Consider the following 22052-nt stretch of genomic DNA (forward strand, 5'->3'; position numbering starts at 1 on the left):
GGGGGGCAGAATGATGTCCTGATGACAACAGACGGAGGACACAGAGACAAGATGGACGGATCAAATCAACCGCAAGCATTGCCATTCAGACTGCACAGGAAGACCGACCGGGAAAGGGAGGAGACAAACGACGTGTTTCCATGGAAACAGGTCGGGTACAACTCATAGCAGATTCCAGAGATCAAAAGGTACCGCTACGTACGGTTGTTGAATGGGATGAATTTGGGGGTCATTAACGGCGATTATAAACCGTATGAAGTTAACTTCAGGCTCTCACTACAAAACATACTTAAGCGACATATGAACGCAACTGACGTCATGGCGACGGCTGAAATGTCATTTATTGCATCGTTTTGTAGAAAAACATGCATCCATGAAATCATGTTCTGCTCCTGCCGCTTCAGGATCTGGGTTCTACAGCCACACACACCCGAGGCTGAGCAGGTCACCTGGAGGTCAGGTTGCTGCGGTTTGTTTCCTGGACCGCTAAATAACTGGAACATGGCCTCTGATTACGTGCAATCATTAAAAAGCCCACGAGCGGCCCAAATCCGCTAGGAGCCGTCTGCATGCGTGCCGCATCAGGCCACGGAATGAGCTCAGAGCCCAGCCGGAGGCGGATCAGAGTCACCGGCAGTGTGGTGATAAAGTCACAAAGAGGACACCGCCAACATCAAGGCTGCGGTCGGGTCGGTTGATTTTCTACACGGAGTTAACTGAAAATACGCTCCTCCCCTTAAAAAAATCAATTTAGCTCATGAATTAACTAATTGACCCATTTCTCATTTGCATACAAATGCAGATTAAAAATGCTAATGTGAATTATATATATTCGGTTGCTCCTGGCGATGACAAGGTTTGAAGGACATCTTGTCCACAGATCCACACAACGCTGACGTGTTCTCGACTCGCTGGTCATTAGGCGCCGCAGATGCTAATGGGAGCAATAAGGAGCAGAGGAGTCCTTGATGGACTTCGATCAACAGACCAGGCTGTACTTTATGTCTGCTGACGTGGTTCTATCCAGGCCCGGAACCGTCTGGGCTCAATACCGGAAAGAATTCTTCTTGATATGCGGGCCGATAAACCCAGGCTGCCTCTTCAGCGGCTTGTAAGAAACAACACGAAGTGAATTTAAACTTCTTCACTGAAGGGAGGACAAGTTTGATGTTATTTACCCCAAAAAGTTTAGTGACTGATATTTGAAACTCCTTAACATTTAATCTTCGTCTCTCAGACATCCTCTTTGTTAGTTCAGCTCAAACAAACATCTCCACGGAGGATCAACACAATACATGCTAGTTTCTCTGTGCTGTGTTAATGCGGGTTATACGACAGACGTCCCGTAGTCTCCTGTGGTTGCTTGGCAACTGCTCTCAGCCATAAAACAGCCCAGCCAAACCGCCATTAAACCATAAAGTGATATCTCTACTGGTAGCTCCAGGCGTCAGTCACTGAGGATCTCGGAGGTGAAATTCGTCTCCGTGTCTTCAGAGAGCCATGGTGAACTCTGAGGTCATACTCACACTTCCTGTACGGCAGCACCAGGAGCTAACCGCGCTAACTAACCTACTTCAAATTTAAGCAACAATAACTACATAGAACTAGTTTAGATTTCATAAAGTCTCATTGAGTCTTTGCTGAATGTTACTGCAGACGCTTCTTCTGAACGACGAGATATAAAGTCAGCCCGTCAAATACTAGAACGCGCACGTGATGCCCAGTGGTGTGTAGTTTGTACAGATTTGTGTGGCCTGAATGTGTACGTTGTTTTCCTCGTGCATCATTCGGTGGTTGTCGCTTTTGGCCATTTTAAATAATTGTTCGGTTCATTCTGTTTGTGAGATTTTGTTTTTGCCGACATCCGAGAGGCTGCAGAAACAGAAGAGCCTGAAGAGATTTGTCTGGAACACTTCATCAAATACAAGCATTTACAAACAAACGCACAAATGAAAGGATAATCATCTCCATTGAAGAGTTAGACGACGTGACAGCAGATCCTCGCAGAACTCACTGATGTCTGTCGTCATCTGAACAATCTGGTTGTTCTTTTAAAATTAACACATTAATTATTGACGTGCAGGTCAGATTACAGCTCCACCGTGGAACGTCTTTATATGGTGCCCCCCCCCAACATGAACCCAAATGTCCGTCAGATACTGCTGGCACCTTAATGTCTGACCACATTTCACATCTGAATTGCAGCAGCACCGTGGAGGACGGGAAAGTAACCCTTGTCCTGGTCCTCAGAGGTGGTAGTTGTGTAATATATGCAGCCTAAAAGTGGAGTCTCTAAGGGAGGGGGCACAGATGGCGGGTATGTTGACTGATGTCACGCCTTTGACCTGCTTCAGTCCCGCATGATGGCTTTCAGCTATCTTCAGCTAGCTGCAGAGCATTTATTTGCATAAATATTTTTATTAAACTTTTTAGACCCGATATCTAATCTAATCTTAGACTGAGGGCAAATTACATTTAGGTCAGTGCCTGCATTTGAATAAAGGAGGCTGTGATTGATGTGAGTTTGCCGACCCGTGAATATCCACCAACACGAGTCGATTACAGACCATCGCTATTCATTACATGGCTCGGCCAATGAAAGGAGCTCATTAGACAAACATGCAAATGAAAGGAAAACAGGGGGTGACAGAAAGAGGGCATGAGGCAGAGAAGAAGCGAGAAGGAAGTAGGTTGGACTTGACACCTCAGCCGGCAGGCTCCGCCCACCAGGTGGAAACAGCAGGTCTATATTAGCATGTCTGACAACGAGCGGACCGCCTTATGTTATCAGCAATGTTTCCAAAGCGGAAGAAAAAGGAACATGCATTCATGCCCCCCCCCCCCAGAGGGTGAGGAAACACGTCAGCAACACGTGAACAACATTTGAAGCACGACTTCATCCGTGAACGTTTCTATTCTGAGTCACCAAGCTGTTTGGGGTATTCTTGGACAGGATCTGGAGGTGCAGTCGGGGGGGGGGGGGGCAGATGTAGGGCACGTTAAAAACCGCCCCCCCCCAGAAGAAGGAGAAGGTCCTCTTTGAAGCATCTTTTACTTCATGGGATCTTTGCTTCTAGAGCGATGGTTTGTGGAGCGAGGTTTGTGGAGCTGGATTCTCTGATCACAGCAGGCGAGCCGGGTTCTTATTGATCATGTGACCTGACAGAGAACCTCACGCCGTCGCTCTGAGAGGGCGATGAGGCAGAGCAGAGGGAAGCATCGGACTCCTGCCGGTCAGAGGATGGGTTCTGTTGGCACCAGCCGGAGCTTTTATCATCCGCTAATTGAGTTTCCTCCATGCTGCAGCCCATCAGCTGCCACTGAGCCCCCCCCCCCCCAGCCCGCCCCCGGCGATGAGGGGAGTGTGAGCTTGTAAAAATATTGATGACTTTTGACACTACTGAGAATGAAATTATCGGCCAGGTTGCGGGTTACCTTGATGATGATGATGATGATGATGAATACATTTATTGGATGGAATGATTTACAAGTAAAGTCAAACATCCCGTCTAAGAGGAGCGTTTCAAAAATGCCCTTGCGGTCTTGTTTCCATTGAAAGTCCTTCGTACATAATTCATCGACAATAGCAATAAAAATAAAAATAAATTACTCCATTGATGCATGTCCAACCTCTTCTGTTAAAGTCACAATGCCCTGAAGACGCCGTTATTATTCAATCACAAGCAGTCGTCAACTTAGGCCCACAACGGGTCGGCCCGTGTTAAATTGCCGCAAGTATACAATGCTGCGTCATGATTCTGTAAATGAGGAGGAGAAAGAGACAATGTCCCGGTGTGTCGTAAAAACGCGTCGGAAACAGACCAAAAAGGCAACGGACGCGTGCGGACGTGACGTTGAAAACAGTCACGGGTCGGCGGCTGCCTGTGCTGATGTTACAGATGGAATGAATACAACGAGCTCTAGAAAGAAGACGAGGCAAGTCTGACGAAGGAAACGCAAGCTCTACTGAAAGCGTTCTGAAAATCTGTCTCTCGATTAGCCTAAAAATAGTTTCACGCCTTGATGGATCATCTCCACCTCCACCTGGACGTGCAGAATCAGGCGTGCCGGTCCATGAACGGGAGAAACTTCAAGTGCTGACTTCTCCGTCCAACGTCCTTTGATGTTTATATTTACAGATCAGTACCGCTAAAGTCTTGTTTCTGTGAGAGAACGGATCTGAGCTCCGAGACCGACTCCAGTCCCACCAGAGGACTCTGCTGTGAACGGCCCAACCAGCTGCCAGAACACACGTTGAGCAGCGGTCGGTTCTGGAGGGAATCCGATTCAGACAAGGCGGTGATAAATCACCTCCATCAGTCTTTAATTAGTGAGTCGGCGTCTGTTAATCGTTCGGGGGAAACAAAGAGAATGTGACCGATAACGACCGACAGAGTCCGTTCCTCTGCGACGCGTCACAGGTTCTGTGACCTTTAACTGGGTTCAAGTCCATTCTAACCAATTCCCAACAAACGTCATCTACAGAACAGTTCCGGACCTCCGCACGTCCCACAGAGACCCAACTGTCCACCAGGAGCTGGTGCTTGGTGGACAGGAAGCGCTGGCTTTTAACAGGCAGAACCCCGGGAGCAGGTCCGGTCTACGATCCGCTGCCCGTGGCCTTCCCAAGACAGAGATCAGAAAAACACGGCGTTCTACAGAACCCTCCTCGCATTGGACAAACAAAAGTACGGTGGCCCGAAAGGGCCGAACTCCGTCCTCGCATTCTGAGCCACAAACACGGAGACAGACCTTCAGCGTCATTCACAGCTAACGAGTTTGGACCGGTGCCACCGGTGAAACGGGCTGGATAATTAAAACTCAGTCAAGAGCGAATTAAAATTTGATTGCGACATGATATTCCAGATTGGAAAACCATTTCCTGTGACCTCTCACCCCTACGCTCCTCGGCCCGTTTGTTCTGACGTGACGGCCCGCGACCTCGGCGACAGTCACACGGACTGAAACTGGAAAACCGCCACGAACCTGTCGGCGTCTAAATAATAGATTTAGAAAGACGCCATCAGCGAAATGTGTGGCCTTCGACTCGGCGTAAATACGGAAAGCAGCGATTATTGAATTATTGACGGGGTGCAGCGGCGCCCACGCGTGAATTTAAAGGACCACATTAAATAACGACAGTTTGGAACGGATTGCAGGATGGATTGGCAGAGAGCGAAGGGAAGGAGCAGGAAAAGGAGGTCGTTACCTCCATCACGGAGGTTCTGTTTCTGACGGCGGTTGATGTTTGTTAGGAGGATTACAGAAAAACTGCTTGATGAATCAAAATCTGAAGATGGGTCTTCGTTTCATTTTGAGAGCGATCCGGATCCAAAAAAAATCTCGGATCGCGTAAAATCTGCATTCAATTGACTCACAAAAAATCCCAGTCATAAAGGGGTCCGATATGAACCATCATGAAACGTGTCTTCTGGTTCTGATCCAGAATGAGGTCAGGAAACAAATATTACATTTTGACAACTCATTTATGGATTCAAGAATCAGTTCAAAACACACATCGCTACGTTTTTAGCCTGAAGTGCAACCTCCCAGCTCTCAGCACGTTATTAACAACAGAAATAACAAGAACAGCACCTCGCAGGCTTCCTCAGCAACGCGCCACACACACATCTAGAGCGCCACAAGAGACGATGGAGAGGAGACGCCTCGGCTGCAGACAGCTGTGTAATGAAACGGTTCTGGAGACAAATCCAGACAGAGCGGAGAAGCATCGACACGTGTTCTCCCAGTACCGTCGGCAGAAAGCAGGAAAATAAAGTCCTGCTTTCTGCAGCCCGACGTCGGATGCTGCTGCGAAGGCGGATAGACGCTCATCAAGATGAGGCGTGAGGTCAACATCCGGAGACACTGCAGCCACGGAGACGCGGCGGCTCCATCAACTGCTGGACCGAATCCGACCCGTCTCTGTCGTATCGGCGCCGGTCTGAAGACGACAGAACCTTCTGTCCGCTACTTCCAGCATCTACTCAGTTTGAAGTCTGCCTCCAGAGCGCTTTACGGAAAACTCTCACAGCAACAGCAACAAAACGCAGCACGGACAAAAGCCCGGCCTGTCCTCTCACCCCTGTCCGTCCACCAGGATCCGAACCAGGATGCCCGTCACAGCGACCAGGATGGGGTAGTGGTCCACGCTCTCCAGACCTGCAACACAGGCATCAGCGTGAACGCCGGCGCCGCCAAGCTTCCATTTACACGGTAAATCAGACGGCCTGCAGCATCGAGCTAACCTGACAGCTGCAAGCAGAGGACGACAGGACGGAGCTCCGTCGTGCTTCGGCAGCTGAAGCAGGACGGAGCTCAGGACGGAGCTCCCAGCCTGCACGCCGCTCGCGTCCCGCTTCAGCTGCCGACGTCAGCGTATAGAATAAATTTAAACCTCCTCAGACACACGACTAGAGAACCTTCAGTCCTTTCATTCTGGACTGTTGATCAAGAACCTGTCAAAGAACGACGTGCAATTGATTTGCAGGTTCATCCAGGCGGCGTCGATCCGCTGCCAGCGTTCATCGATGTGTGTGTGTCTGTGTGTGCGTGCGTGCGTGTGTGTGTGTCTGTGTGTGTGTGTGTGCGTGCGTGCGTGTACCTGGCAGTCTCAGGTTGACGACTCGATCAAACAGGTTCTTCTCTGCCGTCACCCGGTTCAACACCTGGTTCAGCAGCTGCAGGAGGACACAAATCAAACCAGTTCAGTCCTGCCTCCGTGCTCGTCCAGGTGACGCAATGACTCACGAAAATGCCGCCGCCATCATCATCATGGCCTGCTGCAGCCAGAGGCATCACAGGGTGCAGCAGGTGGAGGCGGTGCTGATAAACATACCGGTACGCATCATCTGCTCTAATGTGTTCTAATGGGATGGACCGCCATGCTGCACACCGGGTCCACCAAACGCCTCCGAATCCGAAGAACCGCTAACAAAGCTAGCCTGGTGGAGCCTGAATAGGATGAAGACCACACCCCCTTTTAGGATGAAGACCACACCCTATTTTAGACCCAGAACATGGTCGTTAAAGTGTGGATGGGGCGAGGAGGGACGTCCCGAACACGCTGCTCGGCCTGACGCACCGGGGCGGGATGAAACGGATGGATTGGACCTCAGTCGTTCTGATACCTGAGCCAGTCGTCTGAGGAGCAGCTCTGCAGAGGGGCGGGACCAATCCAGGAAGATCTCTGGAACCAGGGTGACCGTCATCTCCAGCACCCGCAGCAGGCTGACCGACAGATCGAAGCACGTCGCGCACACCTGGACACCAGGCAGGAAAACAGACACTCATCGACAGCTCCGCCCCCGGGGAGGCGACAGGTGGACGGACAGGCGAGGCTACCTTCAGCTGACGAGTGTCCACAAAGTTCCTCTCTGGGCGTTCTGCAGCCTGCTGGATCTGAGAGGGAACATCACAAAGGACGGAGGATCAGGAAGACAGTTTTTGCTGATTTGTTCCTTGACGTGTCCAGTCGCAACAGAGAAGGTGGGGACATCGGTTCTTGTGTCAGCGGACCGTCTTTGGGATCACTGGTTCTGTTGTGTTGGCACCGGCGTGCATGTGGTTGCTGGCTCACCTCCTGGATCATGCCGATGAACTCGGAGAAGGCCCAGTTCAGCTGGTTCAGGACGCTGTTGAGGAAAGAGGCGGCCATGTCTTTGTCCACGCTGAGCAGCTCCGCCATGTGTCTCTGCAGCATCGACGACGGACACGGCTCTAAACCAATCAGAGGAGGAGGGAAACCACAGGTGAGATGAACAGCAACTTGATCTCCCTCTGAGACGTGGAGGTAATGTCGCCAGCTGCTTTACTACCAGACATTTAATGGACACTGTGCAAATAAAGCAGACAAGAGAATCTTCATGCTTCATTCTTCGTTACAGAAGAAGAAACGGCTCCTCAGATGAGAGGATCACGATGTCATCAACTATCTGACCGAACATTCACAGATCTGATGTTAGACAGAGCAAAATGTTGACTGTTAACCCCTCGTTCTGACCCCCCGACTCAAACCTTAACACTTAACCCTAACCCCAAAAATAATTCTAATACAAAAAACAAAACAAAGAGGGACATAGTAAAACGAGGACAAGCGGAAGAGACGATGGCGGCACAAAGAACGGAGCAGGAAGCGGTAAATCTATCCGACTGTCCTCGTCGCTCTCACACAACAGAAGAAAGGATGTGTCAGAGGGAAAAGGAGAAGAACACCAGGAGGATGAGGGACTGAACACACAGGAGAGGAAGACAAAGAAGCCGATCACGGAGAAGCCCAGGGAATGCTGACGTGATGGAAAGACTCTGGAGTCAAGCGCTCGGAAAATCGTATAATCCCAGTTTGTCCTCGCTGCCCTTCCATCGCATCCCACAAGGATGGAGAAGAGGTCCGACTAAACGCTCTTCCCATTTACACGCCTGCTTTGTTTTTATGCATCAACGTAAGGTTACGATACACCAGGTGGCGCTAGCCTGCAGATTACACTAACTAACTGGGATCACTGGTCTCCCAGATACTTAATGAGACAGAAGAGCATGAAGTGAGACTGAAGGAAGTGCGATCCAGCGTAAATGAAGATGCCGGAACGAAACCGTGGCGATGGAAAAGAACTTACTTTGGAAACTAGCAATGGACAGATCTCCTGATAGACATGCAAATGAGAGGGACGGAAATGAAAGCCGATGAGCGTGCAGAGGAAGCAGAACGGGCATCGTCGTCCTCCCCGCCTGCCTCATCAGTCATTTAAAACCTGAAACACACCCGTAATTAAAGCCATAAATCATCCACAAGTAGGAAAACAATAAACCTCGGCTTATTGTTGGGGGACTCAAACCTGACCCATCAAAGTGACGGATGCACAGAACGACAAGAAACAGCAGGAGAGAGCGAGAGGGAGGAGCCAGCGCCCGATTGGCTGGTCCAGCGCTAACGGCGGCTTAGCCTCACCGCGGCCCGCAAACGGCAACGGGCAGACTACAGGTCAGCGGACAGGAAGGCCACCTACTCTGGAGGCTGGGCAGGTTGGCGTCCTCCGGTTTGGTTTTCAGGAGGTGAGGGAGGCGAGTGTACCTGTAGCCGAAACCACAGCCCTGAAACACACACAGCAGGAGGTCACGGTCACGTGGCGCCCGACTGAAGCTACCAGCGGTCACGCTCCGGTGGCGTTCCGGTTCAGGACAAACACCATCGCCGTGAATCGAGTTCACGTCCTGCACGCTGCAAAATAAATCATATTCCGAAAGCAGCGAGGTAGAAACGCTCCCGTTAGCCGCAGCATGCTAACGGCTCACCCGCCAAAGCCTGACCAGGATCCAGTTGGTCTGAGCCCAGGGTCTCTGTTCGTACGGAGCCAGCAGGTTCTTCATCATAGCAACGCGTCTGAAACACGTGTACACGCACACGCACACACACACACACAAACACACCACCACAACAACAACAACATGCAGCTTAGAAAACCCAGAAACATCAGGGGAAGTAATCAATCAGTAATCAATCAGAAGAGGTCAGGGAGGGCAGCTCACTGTTTTTCTGGGATCCTCTCCACTGCCCTGAGGGATTGTGGGTAACAAACATAGCTGGCCAGGGCCTGCATCAGGGAGTCTTTGATGTCTGGAAGAGAGGACATTTTTAACATCCTAAAAATACTAACTAATGATTAATGAGTCAGGGGGAGGCCAAACACAGATCCATGAAATATAATGATCAGATGATCATCACAGTCCTGCCAGACCACGGTCCTGGATCCCTCGCCAGAACAGAACCCAAACCCAAACCACGGTTCTGGATCCATCGCCAGAATTGAACCCAAACCCAAACCACGGTCCTGGATCCATCGCCAGAACAGAACCCAAACCCAAACCACGGTCCTGGATCCATCGCCAGAACTGAACCCAAACCCAAACCACGGTCCTGGATCCATCGCCAGAACAGAACCCAAACCCAAACCACGGTTCTGGATCCATCGCCAGAATCGAACCCAAACCCAAACCACGGTCCTGGATCCATCGCCAGAACAGAACCCAAACCCAAACCACGGTCCTGGATCCATCGCCAGAACTGAACCCATGAACTGGACTTTAAACCTGAAGGTGTTTTATCTGTAGCTGCTCAATAAAACAAAAGCAAAACAAACACAGAAACAGAACAAGTAGTTGTGTAGACATGCAGAAAGGAAGCAAACACACACACACACACACGCACACACACGCACACACACACACACACACGCGTCGTGTGTCGGCGTCTCACCTGTCCCGATTATTCGAGGATCTGCAAAGTGCTTGGCGAGGATGGCAGCCAGCTGAGCCAGCGTTTCCTCGTAGCCTGGGGGTGAGAGCACACGTGATGCGGAGGGTGAGCGGCGGGTCGACGCTCGGATGGCGCCGCTCATTAAAGTCGAGCTGAAGCACCGTGTGACACACGTCAACGCGAGCGAGGCCGCGGTCGTGCATTTTAATGCAGCGCACGCCCACGCTGCCGAGTTCCAACGGGGTCCAAAGTGGGACGCCGACGATGAGGATGAAGGTGTGAGGACCTACCCGGTAGCTCCTCCATGCTGCTGGCTGGGCTGAAGTAGTTCTTCAGAGCGCTGTACGCGTTCATGGCCACGTTGAGGTAGAACTCTGGAGCGAAGGCGAACAGCGACCCGGCGTTGTCGGCGTGCTCGATGGTGCGAACGCAAACGCACAGCAGCCAGTACACGTCCAGCATCTTGTCCTGGACAGCATGGAGACGGACATGAAGAACAGAGGACGGAACAATTTAGAAGAAGCTAACCAGCGCACGGAGGAGCGGCGTCCACCTTGGAGTAGATGGTGGCGTTGATCCAAGCCAGTCTCCGGCTCAGGTGGTTCAGCTTCTCCGCAAAAACCTTCTGGCTTTTCTGGAGCTCCTCCAGGATGTCCGGTCTCTGGAGGATGGAAAATAAAACGGATGTTACCGAAGGATGGAGACATCATGGACATGGGGGGAGACGGCGTGGAACGTCCTCCAGACTCCAGACCGGGGACGTGTGCAAAAAACACGCAATTAATCAACAGTTCAAGAACCCAGAGAAGTGAGACGGGGCTGAGCTGAACCCCGGAGGAGAAGGAGGAAGACTTCATTAGTGTTACTGTGAACACTCAGAGGGCTGCAGAACTCTTCCTGCTCACTGCTGACCCTTGTGTGTCCCCCCCCCCCCCCCCCCACCCCACCCCCGCCGTGCGACGCTAATGAGACGAGCGAGGAGGACGGGATGACGGGTGTGTTGACTGCAGCGCGGCCAATTATCCTGAACAGAGCAACAACAAACGGAAATACATAATCGGGGGGGTGGGGGCGTTTTCAAGTGAGCGCAGAGGGAGGAAAGACACGGAGACGGATGCACTCAGGTGTTTTAACAGGAAGTTCAGGACGCAGACTATCAGCAGGTGGACACGCAGCTAAGAAGACACCATCAGACAGACACGGGAGCTGATGATGAGTAGCCTATGGGTGGAGCCTATGGGTGGAGCCTATGGGCGGAGCCTATGGGCGGAGCCTATGGGCGAAGCCTATGGGCGGAGCCTCTGCTCATAGCGATCAGGAGGAGAGCAGCGGTGGGGGAGAAAGCGTGCCGCCCATATATGGCCGCTGCTCCCAGATTAGTGCATCCCCAGAACGGGAGCAGGAGCGAGCGCTCACCCTGGCCGGGCACCTCGCAATCTTCTCCTCCGTGTCCTGCAGGGCGACGGCGTACTCGTGGACGTCGTCGGAAACCACCACCATCTGGGAGGAGAAGCAGACGTCAGTGCTCCGACCCCACGGCGGCGACACGCTCGCCATTACCGGCGCCAAGGAGGTTCTGTTTTTGATAGCCTTTGTTTGTTTGTTTGTTTGTTTGTTAGCAGGATTACAGAAAAACTGCTGCATGGATCTGGATGAATAAAACTCTGTCTAACTTTGATCCCATTAAATTCTGAGAGTGATCCGGATTCCTGTCTGGATACCTGTCTGCTACGCGTCGTTCACCCACGCCTAAAAGAAGACTCTTCAAGCACACATCCCATAAACTCAACCCGCAGCGCTCCGGTCTCGCTCTCACCTGATGCATGATGAACTCACCTTTCCCAGCTGCTGATGGACGCTCAGGTTGTACATCATCACGATGCCGTCGATGATCTCCAGAAGGGACTTGTCTGCGATTGGCTGATTGGGCTCCTCCGGCGGTCGCCCCAGCAACAGGCCATCGTTGCCATGGCTTCCCTCGACTTTATTGTGACGAGAGACACACGGGGGAAAAGAGAGGAACCAGAAGCATGACCTGGATCGAAGGGTTTTAACTTTCAGTGTCTAAACAGGAAGTAGCCACCGAACGAAAAACACAGAAGAAGAGCTGATGACATCATCCAACAGGAGAACTGAAGCGAGGCTGAAGACACTGAAGCAGACGATTGAAACTCACGTTACGGTCTCAAGAAAACTTGCTATGATTAAAGTAGAATGAGAGGGCGCCCCTCCCGGACGAGACTCACTGTCCTCCTCGGTCCTCTGCTCCACAGCCAGCGTTCGAACCTTCACCTTCTCGGGCTGCGTGAGGGGTCGCCTGGGGGACATGAGGCTGACGGCGGCCGAGCTCAGGAAGCGGTTGGCTCGCCCGAGAGTGGGAGAGCTCAACCAGCTGGGCCGCGCCAAAGCTCCGCCCATCGCTGCGGCGCCAAACGGCCTCTGGGGTCAAAGGTTAAATGCAGCAGATCGTGACGGTTAGTGAAGCAGCAAATATCAGTTTTATAAAAATGTAGTGATGTCATCCTGAACCGATAAAGATGTCACTCGTTTTAGAAACAGAACCGCCCCTTTGTTGTGCCCCGCCTAAACAACAAGAAGCGAGTACAATAGCGCTGATTGGCTGAGCATGAGCCAATCAGACACTGTCAACTGCCATATTTAGAAAACTACGTTAGCTGTGTGATGTTATCCACGCTTGAAACGGTAGACAGAACCGAATCTCCGTCTGACAGGTCGTCGTTTGTTTGTGGCAGAGGAGTGACGTTGTCATGCCAACCACCCGGCCAAGCTTATGTGGCTTTGGCATTCCTGTTGGAGTCTCCGAACGAAAGGGTCAAAAACGTCTTCCATCATCGATTTCAATCGCCTGTTTTAATCTCTAATCTAAGATCTTCCTCCATTTAGGTAGGCAGCATTCATTCAGCAGCTAACGCTAACACGCTAACACACACACACACACACACACACACACACCACCTGTGCCGCGCCGTTCTCCTCGTCCTCATCCAGATCGTCCATGGACGTGGCCTGGATCTCCGAGGGGTCGATGATTATGTTGGCTTTGCTGGCCAAGTCATCTGGTGCAGAAAGAGACATCGGTCAGTTCAAAGCGGCGCGCTGACCCGCCGTTACCTCCCCGAGCAGCGCGGCTTCGGAAAAGGTCAAATGCGGCTTCCCCGTCAGGCCGACGGAGAAACTAAACGGCTATTTGGTCCACAGTCCTCCGAAGACAAGGACGGGAACGAAAGCACAGCCCCCCGGGAGTCAATATGAAGAGACAGAAAGACAAAGCGGGAGAAAGTTCAGGTTCGCACGCATCTTCTTCTGAAGGACACCAACCAATCAGCCTCTCTCTAAATGAAGACGAAGCACGGCTCCGCTTCTTGGGGAAAGAAATCACAACGAACGAGTCGCTGTGGCAGGTAATTTAATCCAGCCGCGGGCAGCATATCGCTCCCGCAGGGGGAACGCCGAGGCCCCATCAATCCACACTTCATGCAGGTTTCACCCTCACCCCCCTCCGGAAGCTCGGAGGCTCTTTGCTGCCCCTCCACATGCTGTCCAGCCCTGCAGGGGCAGCAGAGAGCGCCGCTACTGAAGTACCAACCTTTGAGCGTTTTCTTCAGGTGCGAGAGGAGCCCGCCGAGTCTCTGCAGGTCAAAATAGTCCACCTTCCCGTTGTAGAAGAGCTGAGGAGGAACGTGGGCCTCTGGAGGAAGACGCGCAGGAGAAGAGGGGGATGTGAATGGAGAAAGGAAGAAAGGCGAGAGAGAGAAAGGGTGAATTAAAATACAATTAAACACAAAAAAAGACGACAATGATCACTGACCGGCGCTGTACCGTCGCTGCTGATGCTGCCGGGCGTCTTCCTGCTGCCTTCGTCCCAGCAGGCCCTCACGGCCGTGATGAGGCGGTGGAGGAAACACACCATGTACTCCGGAGGACACAGAGCTGTGGGGTGCTGCGAAACCACAAAGTGCACAGAGCCGCTTGACTTCAGTGAGCAGGGCCGAGCCGACAAGAGTCCAAAATAGCATGAGATGATCTTTAAACGGCTTCTCCTCTCCGTTCAGCTTCACGTTTCCGGCAGCGGAATCTAAATCTGAAGTGTAAAGCCTCCCCGTCCGAGACGTCCCGCTCCGACGTCCCTCTTACCCCTCTGTTGCTGGCGTTCTCTTGGAGGAACTTCCTGAACTTGTTTAAGAAAATGTACCGAGAGGCTTCGCCCTGAAAAAGAAGAGAAATATCAAAGGCATCTGTGAAATAAATGATGACGCTGAAGAAGACGCACACACAGGCGCGTCACAGCGGCTCAGAGAGGGCGCCGCCTTCCTGTACAACGCCCAGAACGCCAGCAGGTAGAACACTAAGATGGCTACCGACGCTTCCTACCGTAGCCTTGTCTTTGTTATTCAGCAGCAACTTCAGGATCTGGACCTGCAGCTCTTCCACCACTGAGAGGAGAGCAGAAGCATTTTAAGTTCTGGGAAGGTTCTGACACCGCGCTGCAACGTTTCCTGTGATCAATGCGTGTGGACGAAGTTCAGCTGGGACGTGACAAAGACAACACGCTCACCTTCGATCCTCTTCTTCAGCCTCTGACAGCCTCGCTCGTAGGCTCGACGCCTCAGTCGCTCATCTGCACTTTCATCTGCAGGATCTTGCTCGTCTTTGCCCTGACGAGACGAGATAAACAGACCATCGTAAGCAGTTACAGCAGCTTCACGCCTCCACGGGTGCACAGGAAGGACAAACCGTGCACAAGAACTGAGTCGAGGAGCGGCGGGGAGCATTTTCTGCTTCGTTATACTTCTATAGCTTTATGTCAGAGGAAATAAATGCATCCAGATGTGTCCATTTTGTGAGAAAATGTTCCTCCGTTCTTGAGATTAAACATTTTAAATACTCTCTGAGAACAGCAGACAAATAGTTTACATTAAAACTTTAAACAGAAATCATTAATCTGGAGGAGAAATGTCTGCAGAGAACTGCTCATCGAGAATTAAACGCTAGATTAGGAAATACGAGATAAATCACTTTATCTTTCACGTCACTGATGAAAGAATTCTTGATGTGATTGCTTTAATTGAGTTTTTCCTCACACTCAGCGTTTGTTTCTTGCATTTTAGCTGCTCGTTCTGGACGTGCTGTGAATAAAGTCAACGCTAAAATAACAAGACTTTTATTTTGAAGCAGCTGCAGGAAGCTGGAGTTAAACTGCTGCCAGCCGTGGAGGACTCCATGGAAGCAGCTGCCGAGTCCAGTCTGACCCCTGGTGGCGCACCTCGGTACAGTCTGGTCCAGCGTTTGAGGAGAACTCCCAGCGGTTTAAAAAGTGCACGCCTTATCCCTAAAAGCCTTTTTAGAATTAAAAGCCCCGAGAAGACGTGAAAAAAAATTCAACCCGGAAGAACCGGCTGGGTTGGGGTTCACCTCCTTGTCGAAGTGCGTGGGCCACCAGGTGGTCAGGATAAGCTCCTCTAGCCCCGCCTCCTTCACTCTGAGAGGAGTCTTGATGTAGAAGAAGACGACTGAACGCAGCACGTCAAACGTGGACTTCTGTTCAGGACAACACTAGAAAGACGTTCACAGCTCGGCCGGTTCTAATCGGACCGGCTGCTCCGGTTCTACCGACACGGATCTAAGGCGAGGATATAAGACATTGTTGAGCAGGTACTTCCTGGACTTCTCGTGATGCAGGATGGCCGTGGTCAGACGCAGGTAGTGGATCTGAAACGACAAGGTGTCGTGAGCTCGGAATAATTCAGGATCGACATTGAGTCATCGTGAAAAACACAAAGAATCACGAGGGATCCAGATGTTCATCCCTTTGGAGCAGAACCGACAGAGTTTTAGTTCCTTCGACCAGCAAAATGTTCTTTATTGCGTTAACTTTGAGTCCAGTTATCTGGTTCCTTATGGTTAAAAACTGCTTCACGGCACCACAATACAATTTATACAAACACGGGACAGAACACGCTAAACAAAATAACACCGGGCTAATGTGAGCAGCTCAGAGAGCCAGGACCAGGACCAGAACCAGAATCAGGACCAGAGGACCTACCTGGAAGCCCAGGTCAGGGATGATGGGTGAGAAGCGGTACGCCCTCAGCAGTGACATCATCAGATGCTTCAGACACTCACTCACCTCGTAGTCCTGCAGACAGACAGGCAGAGACAGACAGAAAGACAGAGAGCTTTTAGTGAATGTCTCAAGCAACAGGTAATGTTGACCCAAAAAGAAAGCCGTTTAAAAAATTTAACTCGATTCAAATCGCTTTACTTTTTTCCCCACATAAAAGGGAGATCAAATATTCTAAACATTCTAGGCCGCTGAGCCGGGCTCGCCGGGTCAGAACTGGCCAACGTGCTCCATTTATTCATAAACACTTCCTGGTTTCTGTCTTTGTCCAGACTTTCATTTCATGGAAACGTGACGAGAAGAAGACAGCGTTGGCTAAATGTGCTAAAACCTAAGGAACCGGGTCCCGGACCTCCATCAGCAGCCAGAACAGGTCCAGGAGCTGCTGGATCAGCGGGTGTTCATCCACCGAACCGCCCCCTTCCAGAATCCCCAACAGGAAGTTCATCAGGACGTCCTCCACCAGGTAGACTTTACACTGCAGGAACAAAAACGCCATGACGACGCGTCTCTGGGGAGGAACCAGAACCAGAACCAGCACCAGCACCAGGCTAAAGACGCTGCTTCACCATGAGCGGAGCGAAGTGGTTGAAGATGTGAGCCAGCGTGACGAGCACCGTCGGGTCTCCGCGAAGCCTCCAGGCGGCGCAGTCGCTCTCCACCAGCCGCTCCTCCTGCAGCAGGAGAAGAAGAAGAAGAAGAAGAAGAGGAAGAAGAAGAAGAAGAAGGGGTCGCCTTGGTTCCGGGACGCCGCGAGACAAACGGACTCAGAGGAACCGGCTGCTACCTGAGCATCGATGGAGGTGGACAGCACGTTCTTGATGTAGCCCAGCAGCCTGTGAGCCTTCACCAGGTCTGCCGTGGGGGGGTTCTGGAGGGGCAGGTAGCCGGCCGCGGGGTACGTGGGGGGGGCAATCAGGTCAGGAAGTTTAGCTAGCGATTGGGACCCGAGCCGCCGCCGTCAACGATCCGCTCCTCATTCGTTCTCTGCTGAAGGATATCTGAGCGGCCGGCTGCCGAAGTTGAAACCCACCGACTCTTTGAAGGAGAGGCTGATGGCGGGGAAATAAGCCACGCCCGGGCCCGTCTTGATGCTGGTGAACGCCGTACCCAGAGACTGGCCGTTCCTGAAGACACACGCGAAAAACCACCTGAAACGTTCCCACTGCAAAACTAAACGTACATCTGCGTCGTCTCACCTTTAATGCGGCGTTTTCAGATGACGGATGGCTAACCGTCACAAAGCTTCATTGTAGCCTCTAAGCTAAAAGCTCAGCATCCGTCCTGTCCAGGAGACGGGGGTCAACGTAGACAAAACAAACGTCTACAAGCTCAGCATCCGTCCCACCCGGAGACGGGGGTCAACGTGGACAAAACAAACGTCTACAAGCTCAGCATCCGTCCCACCCGGAGACGGGGGTCAACGTGGACAAAACAAGCGTCTACAAGCTCAGCATCCGTCCCACCCGGAGACGGGGGTCAACGTAGACAAAACAAACGTCTACAAGCTCAGCATCCGTCCCACCCGGAGACGGGGGTCACCGTGGACAAAACAAGCGTCTACAAGCTCAGCATCCGTCTCACCCGGAGACAGGGTCAACGTGGACAAAACAAACGTCTACAAGCTCAGCATCCGTCCCACCCGGAGACAGGGTCAACGTGGACAAAACAAGCGTCTACAAGCTCAGCATCCGTCCCACCCGGAGACGGGGGTCACCGTGGACAAAACAAGCGTCTACAAGCTCAGCATCCGTCCCACCCGGAGACAGGGGTCAACGTGGACAAAACAAGCGTCTACAAGCTCAGCATCCGTCCCACCCGGAGACGGGGGTCAACGTAGACAAAACAAACGTCTACAAGCTCAGCATCCGTCCCACCCGGAGACAGGGTCAACGTGGACAAAACAAGCGTCTACAAGCTCAGCATCCGTCCCACCCGGAGACGGGGGTCAACGTTGACAAAACAAACGTCTACAAGCTCAGCATCCGTCCCACCCGGAGACGGGGGTCACCGTGGACAAAACAAGCGTCTACAAGCTCAGCATCCGTCTCACCCGGAGACGGGGGTCAACGTGGACAAAACGAACGTCTACAAACCCTGAATGAAAGAGGACTTAAATGGCTAGCAGTTCCTCTCCCGTCTTTATGCTAGGCTACGCTAACCGGCTGCAGCTTCCTGCACAGACACGAGAGCAGGTTCTGGGGCAGGAAGACGAAGTTCATCTACTCACAAGCAGAAGGTGATGGTTCCTTCGTCCAGGTCTATCAGGCAGCTGACGATGTCTCCGGCCGCCCATGACTGCCCAGAGAGACATCCCGTCAGCCTCCTCCGTCTCGGGACTCATGATTTACTAGCAAATAATCTGCTCTGGGAAAATATCCCGCCTGTTTCTGGATCACCTTTCCGTAGTTGGAGGTCGTCACGTTCCACTTCCTGACTCGGTTTCCGTCGTAAGCGTAAGAGTACGGAGTGTCTCCCACCCCCTCCTGAGGGAGAAACACACACTGGTTACCGCAGTGTGTGTGTGTGTGTGTGTGTGTGTGTGTGTGTGTGTGCACGTACCTCCTGGTTGAAGCTACAGTTGAGGGTACACCAGCCGATCTGCATGAGACCCTGGGAGGAGATCAGCACCTCATAGGCCCATTTCCCTGCAGACAGGAAGCATCAATGTAATCCCTGATTCCACACCTGAGACTGGTCGCCTGATCGGCAGGCTGATGGACAGGCTGATCGGCAGGCTGATCGGCAGGCTGATCGGCAGGCTGATTGATCCCTTACCTTTGTAGACGCACGTCGTGGCTCTGATGGAGCTGAAGTTGCTGTGACCAATCATCTGAAACCAGAAACGCATCAAATCATTTCAATCAGACGTCTTGAGAATATTTATGTCGCCAAAAAGCTTTTCTTTTTTCGTCTTTATATTTATTTTATGTCGAAATCTGACGAGAACACAAAAATATAGAACAGTCATCAAAAGCAGTTCAAACACTCAAACCTGTGAGCCGTAAGAGGAACCCCCCCCCCCCCCCCCCCCAACGGACGTGAGTTTGAATCCCATCCCACCTCAGCGTTTTACCGCCTGAACCCATGACCCTCTCACCCCCAGGAGGTCGTCGTCCACAAACAGGAGGCCCTCGAAGCCGCTGGTGTGGTCCAGGACAACCGGCTGGGGGCCCAGGCGGCCGTCGACCGGGGGCTCTGCACAAACACATGACAGGAGGTTCTGTGTGTTGTTGATCCTGTGTGCGTATGTGTGTGTGTGTGTGTGTGTGTGTGTGTGTGTGCGTGCGTGCGTGCGTGCGTGCGTGTTACCGCTGCTGTCCTCTGTGGGTTCCTCCTCACACAACAGTCTCTCCAGGTGAGCGTCAAGATCCTGGAAGCCGAGCGGCTTCCTGCACAACGGAAGAGAAGGATCAGACCGGAACGCTCAGCAGGAAACATTCCGGGAGTTTTGGTCAAGTTCGGAGCAATCCATCCGCGGCCGCCGCCATGTCGCAGTGACGCACCGAGAGCCTCGGCGTTAAAGCGTGACGCCATCAAACCAGGAAACGCGACACAGCGGAGAAGGCGGGATCCGATCCCAGGTCGCTGTCCGGAAAACTAAAATGAGTTTTCACCGATCGAAGCGGATAAATGATGTTAATCAATGAATCTATTTCATGTTTCAGCTGAGGTCACGCTGAGGTCACGCTGAGGTCACGCTGAGGTCACGCTGACAGCCATTCTAACGCCGATCCAAGACCGGCTTCAACCGAGTGAACCTAAGTATAGAGCTGCTGGGGGTAACATGAAGCTGCGGGGGGGGGGGCTGTAACACGAGTGCGCACACACACACACACACACACACACACACAGATCTGTGGGAAGACTCTCGTACATTCGACAGAAACGAGGCACCGATCAGAACGTGTTCCTTCTTATCGATCCAATCAATCGCTTCATCTGTAGAACCGAAATCCACAACGCGCCCCTCAGGGCTTGTGTGTGTGGACTCGGAGACACGTCCGTGTAGAATTCACTATTCCCCCCCCCCCCCCCCTTACCTGAGGGACGCCAGCACAGGTGTCTGCTTGGCAGAAGGGAAAGCGTGATGCAGGTAGTCGCTCAGCAGCTTCTCGCTCACTAAACCTACCAGAGAAGAACAATCATTAGGGTCCGGGTCCAGCAGCCCGTCTTCATCACAAGTGATTAATGGTTATTGATTTGACTGTTTTTATGAGAACAATGTCCAAATGCTCGCACGGTGTTGTGTCGGGACTCGAACCTGTCGCTCTGGGTTTGTCTGTGTCTGAAGCCAGACGGGTCAGAGCGGTACCGCCTCCTTTGGAGCTCATTCTGCCCGACCGGGGTCACCTGGCCCGCCCGCACCTGGGAGACAGGTGGGAGACAAGAGTCCGGGGTCAAGGAAGGCTCCGCCCAGACCTGGCGCGTCCTCCTCCCGTCCCGGGCTCGGTAGATCAGCCGAAGGGACAACGGTGTGATGAATTAACCAGAGGCGCTCAATGAAAGCAAGGCTGCGCAGCTTAATAGCAGGCTAATGCTAGCTAAACAGATTATTAGTGGACACGCTCTATATATAAAACACCGAACTGGACTAGCCGCGGGCCAGGGGCCGCGGGCTAACTAGCTGCTAGCTGCTAACGGACAGCACCACCTACCGCTTCCTCCTGTTCCCGCGAGCCCGTCTTCCGTCGTCGGAACCCCGCCCGTCTTCGGTCTTATCCCGATGAATCCAGATAAAACGCGTTTTGTTGTCTGTCGTTAGCTAGCGGCTAACAGGTCTGTCACAGAGCAGCGTTCCTGTCAACGCCTCTCTGACGACGGGGCGGCAGAGGGTACAAAACAAGGCTTGAACACGCGAACGCAGAAACGATTTTATTTACCGCCGCCGAGGTTCAGCTTCGGGCCGCTTTCGTTTGTTAGCAGGATTACGGGAAAAACGCTGGATGGATCTCTTTAATAAAAATCTGAAGATGGGTCTTGGCTAACTTTTATTCTTTAAATACTGAGAGTGATCCGGATACCCGTCTGGATCCAAAAAACATCTGGATTTTCCCATTTACTTATAACGGAGGCGTTAAAAAAATATTATATCTTGTAAAATCTGCATTAAATCCACTCACCAAACATCCCAGTCATAAACGGGTCCGACATGAACCATCATGAAACATGTCTTCTGGTTCTGATCCAGAATGAGGTCAGGATCAAATATTACATTTTAACATTAAAACCCATTTATGGATTCAATAATCAGTTAAAAATACACATCAACTCTGATTCACTTTGACTTTTCATGGTTGGTGTATAAAGATACAAGAACAATCCAGAACCTTTTGGTGCTGATCCAGATCACCATGTGGACAGTGTAGATCCAGTTAGGAGGGGGACGAGCTGTTCGGAGGAGGTCTGTGCTCTCTGAGTGTTTTTCTTGTTAAATTAGTTTTCAAAGTCTGACACTTAGAAAACTGCTATGATTCAGCCCCCGTGGGTCACATTAAGTTAGAGTCACACCAGCAGCAGTTTGTTTATGGCGTTTCGAATCCTCTGCTGTAATAATTACAGAACCCCAGAAGAAATATTGCAATTATTGAACATTTATTGGCAAAAATCACATCTAAATTCCCATCCTAAGGAAGGCATAACCCGGAAATATAAACC

At 51.8% G+C, this 22052-nt stretch overlaps 1 protein-coding gene across 1 annotated transcript in view; it reads right to left on the reverse strand.

The window, feature by feature from the left end:
* The window catches only part of LOC137898254 (E3 ubiquitin-protein ligase RNF123), a 42825-nt gene extending 21670 nt beyond the window's left edge, over positions 1 to 21155 (reverse strand). The window contains exons 1-37 of the mRNA XM_068742271.1: positions 21053 to 21155; positions 20659 to 20762; positions 20438 to 20522; positions 19707 to 19786; positions 19495 to 19592; positions 19173 to 19227; positions 18957 to 19042; positions 18794 to 18880; positions 18625 to 18692; positions 17396 to 17521; positions 17182 to 17296; positions 16964 to 17068; positions 16747 to 16872; positions 16317 to 16409; positions 15909 to 15982; positions 15686 to 15803; positions 14829 to 14928; positions 14645 to 14706; positions 14408 to 14479; positions 14093 to 14213; positions 13860 to 13961; positions 13229 to 13329; positions 12499 to 12691; positions 12089 to 12234; positions 11669 to 11752; positions 10806 to 10913; positions 10543 to 10720; positions 10253 to 10327; positions 9526 to 9613; positions 9292 to 9379; positions 9006 to 9090; positions 8616 to 8642; positions 7580 to 7719; positions 7345 to 7401; positions 7131 to 7262; positions 6605 to 6680; positions 6084 to 6162 (exon numbers count right to left, since the gene is read on the reverse strand). Of these exons, the coding sequence (XP_068598372.1) occupies positions 6084 to 6162; positions 6605 to 6680; positions 7131 to 7262; positions 7345 to 7401; positions 7580 to 7719; positions 8616 to 8642; positions 9006 to 9090; positions 9292 to 9379; positions 9526 to 9613; positions 10253 to 10327; positions 10543 to 10720; positions 10806 to 10913; positions 11669 to 11752; positions 12089 to 12234; positions 12499 to 12691; positions 13229 to 13329; positions 13860 to 13961; positions 14093 to 14213; positions 14408 to 14479; positions 14645 to 14706; positions 14829 to 14928; positions 15686 to 15803; positions 15909 to 15982; positions 16317 to 16409; positions 16747 to 16872; positions 16964 to 17068; positions 17182 to 17296; positions 17396 to 17521; positions 18625 to 18692; positions 18794 to 18880; positions 18957 to 19042; positions 19173 to 19227; positions 19495 to 19592; positions 19707 to 19786; positions 20438 to 20522; positions 20659 to 20728 (3500 nt within the window). The 5' untranslated portion in view covers positions 20729 to 20762; positions 21053 to 21155. The remainder of the gene's footprint in view (positions 1 to 6083; positions 6163 to 6604; positions 6681 to 7130; positions 7263 to 7344; positions 7402 to 7579; positions 7720 to 8615; positions 8643 to 9005; positions 9091 to 9291; positions 9380 to 9525; positions 9614 to 10252; positions 10328 to 10542; positions 10721 to 10805; positions 10914 to 11668; positions 11753 to 12088; positions 12235 to 12498; positions 12692 to 13228; positions 13330 to 13859; positions 13962 to 14092; positions 14214 to 14407; positions 14480 to 14644; positions 14707 to 14828; positions 14929 to 15685; positions 15804 to 15908; positions 15983 to 16316; positions 16410 to 16746; positions 16873 to 16963; positions 17069 to 17181; positions 17297 to 17395; positions 17522 to 18624; positions 18693 to 18793; positions 18881 to 18956; positions 19043 to 19172; positions 19228 to 19494; positions 19593 to 19706; positions 19787 to 20437; positions 20523 to 20658; positions 20763 to 21052) is intronic.
* Positions 21156 to 22052: the final 897 nt, after the last annotated feature.

The sequence above is a fragment of the Brachionichthys hirsutus genome, chromosome 8, assembly GCF_040956055.1.
Source record: "Brachionichthys hirsutus isolate HB-005 chromosome 8, CSIRO-AGI_Bhir_v1, whole genome shotgun sequence".
Taxonomy (NCBI): Eukaryota; Metazoa; Chordata; class Actinopteri; order Lophiiformes; family Brachionichthyidae; genus Brachionichthys; species Brachionichthys hirsutus.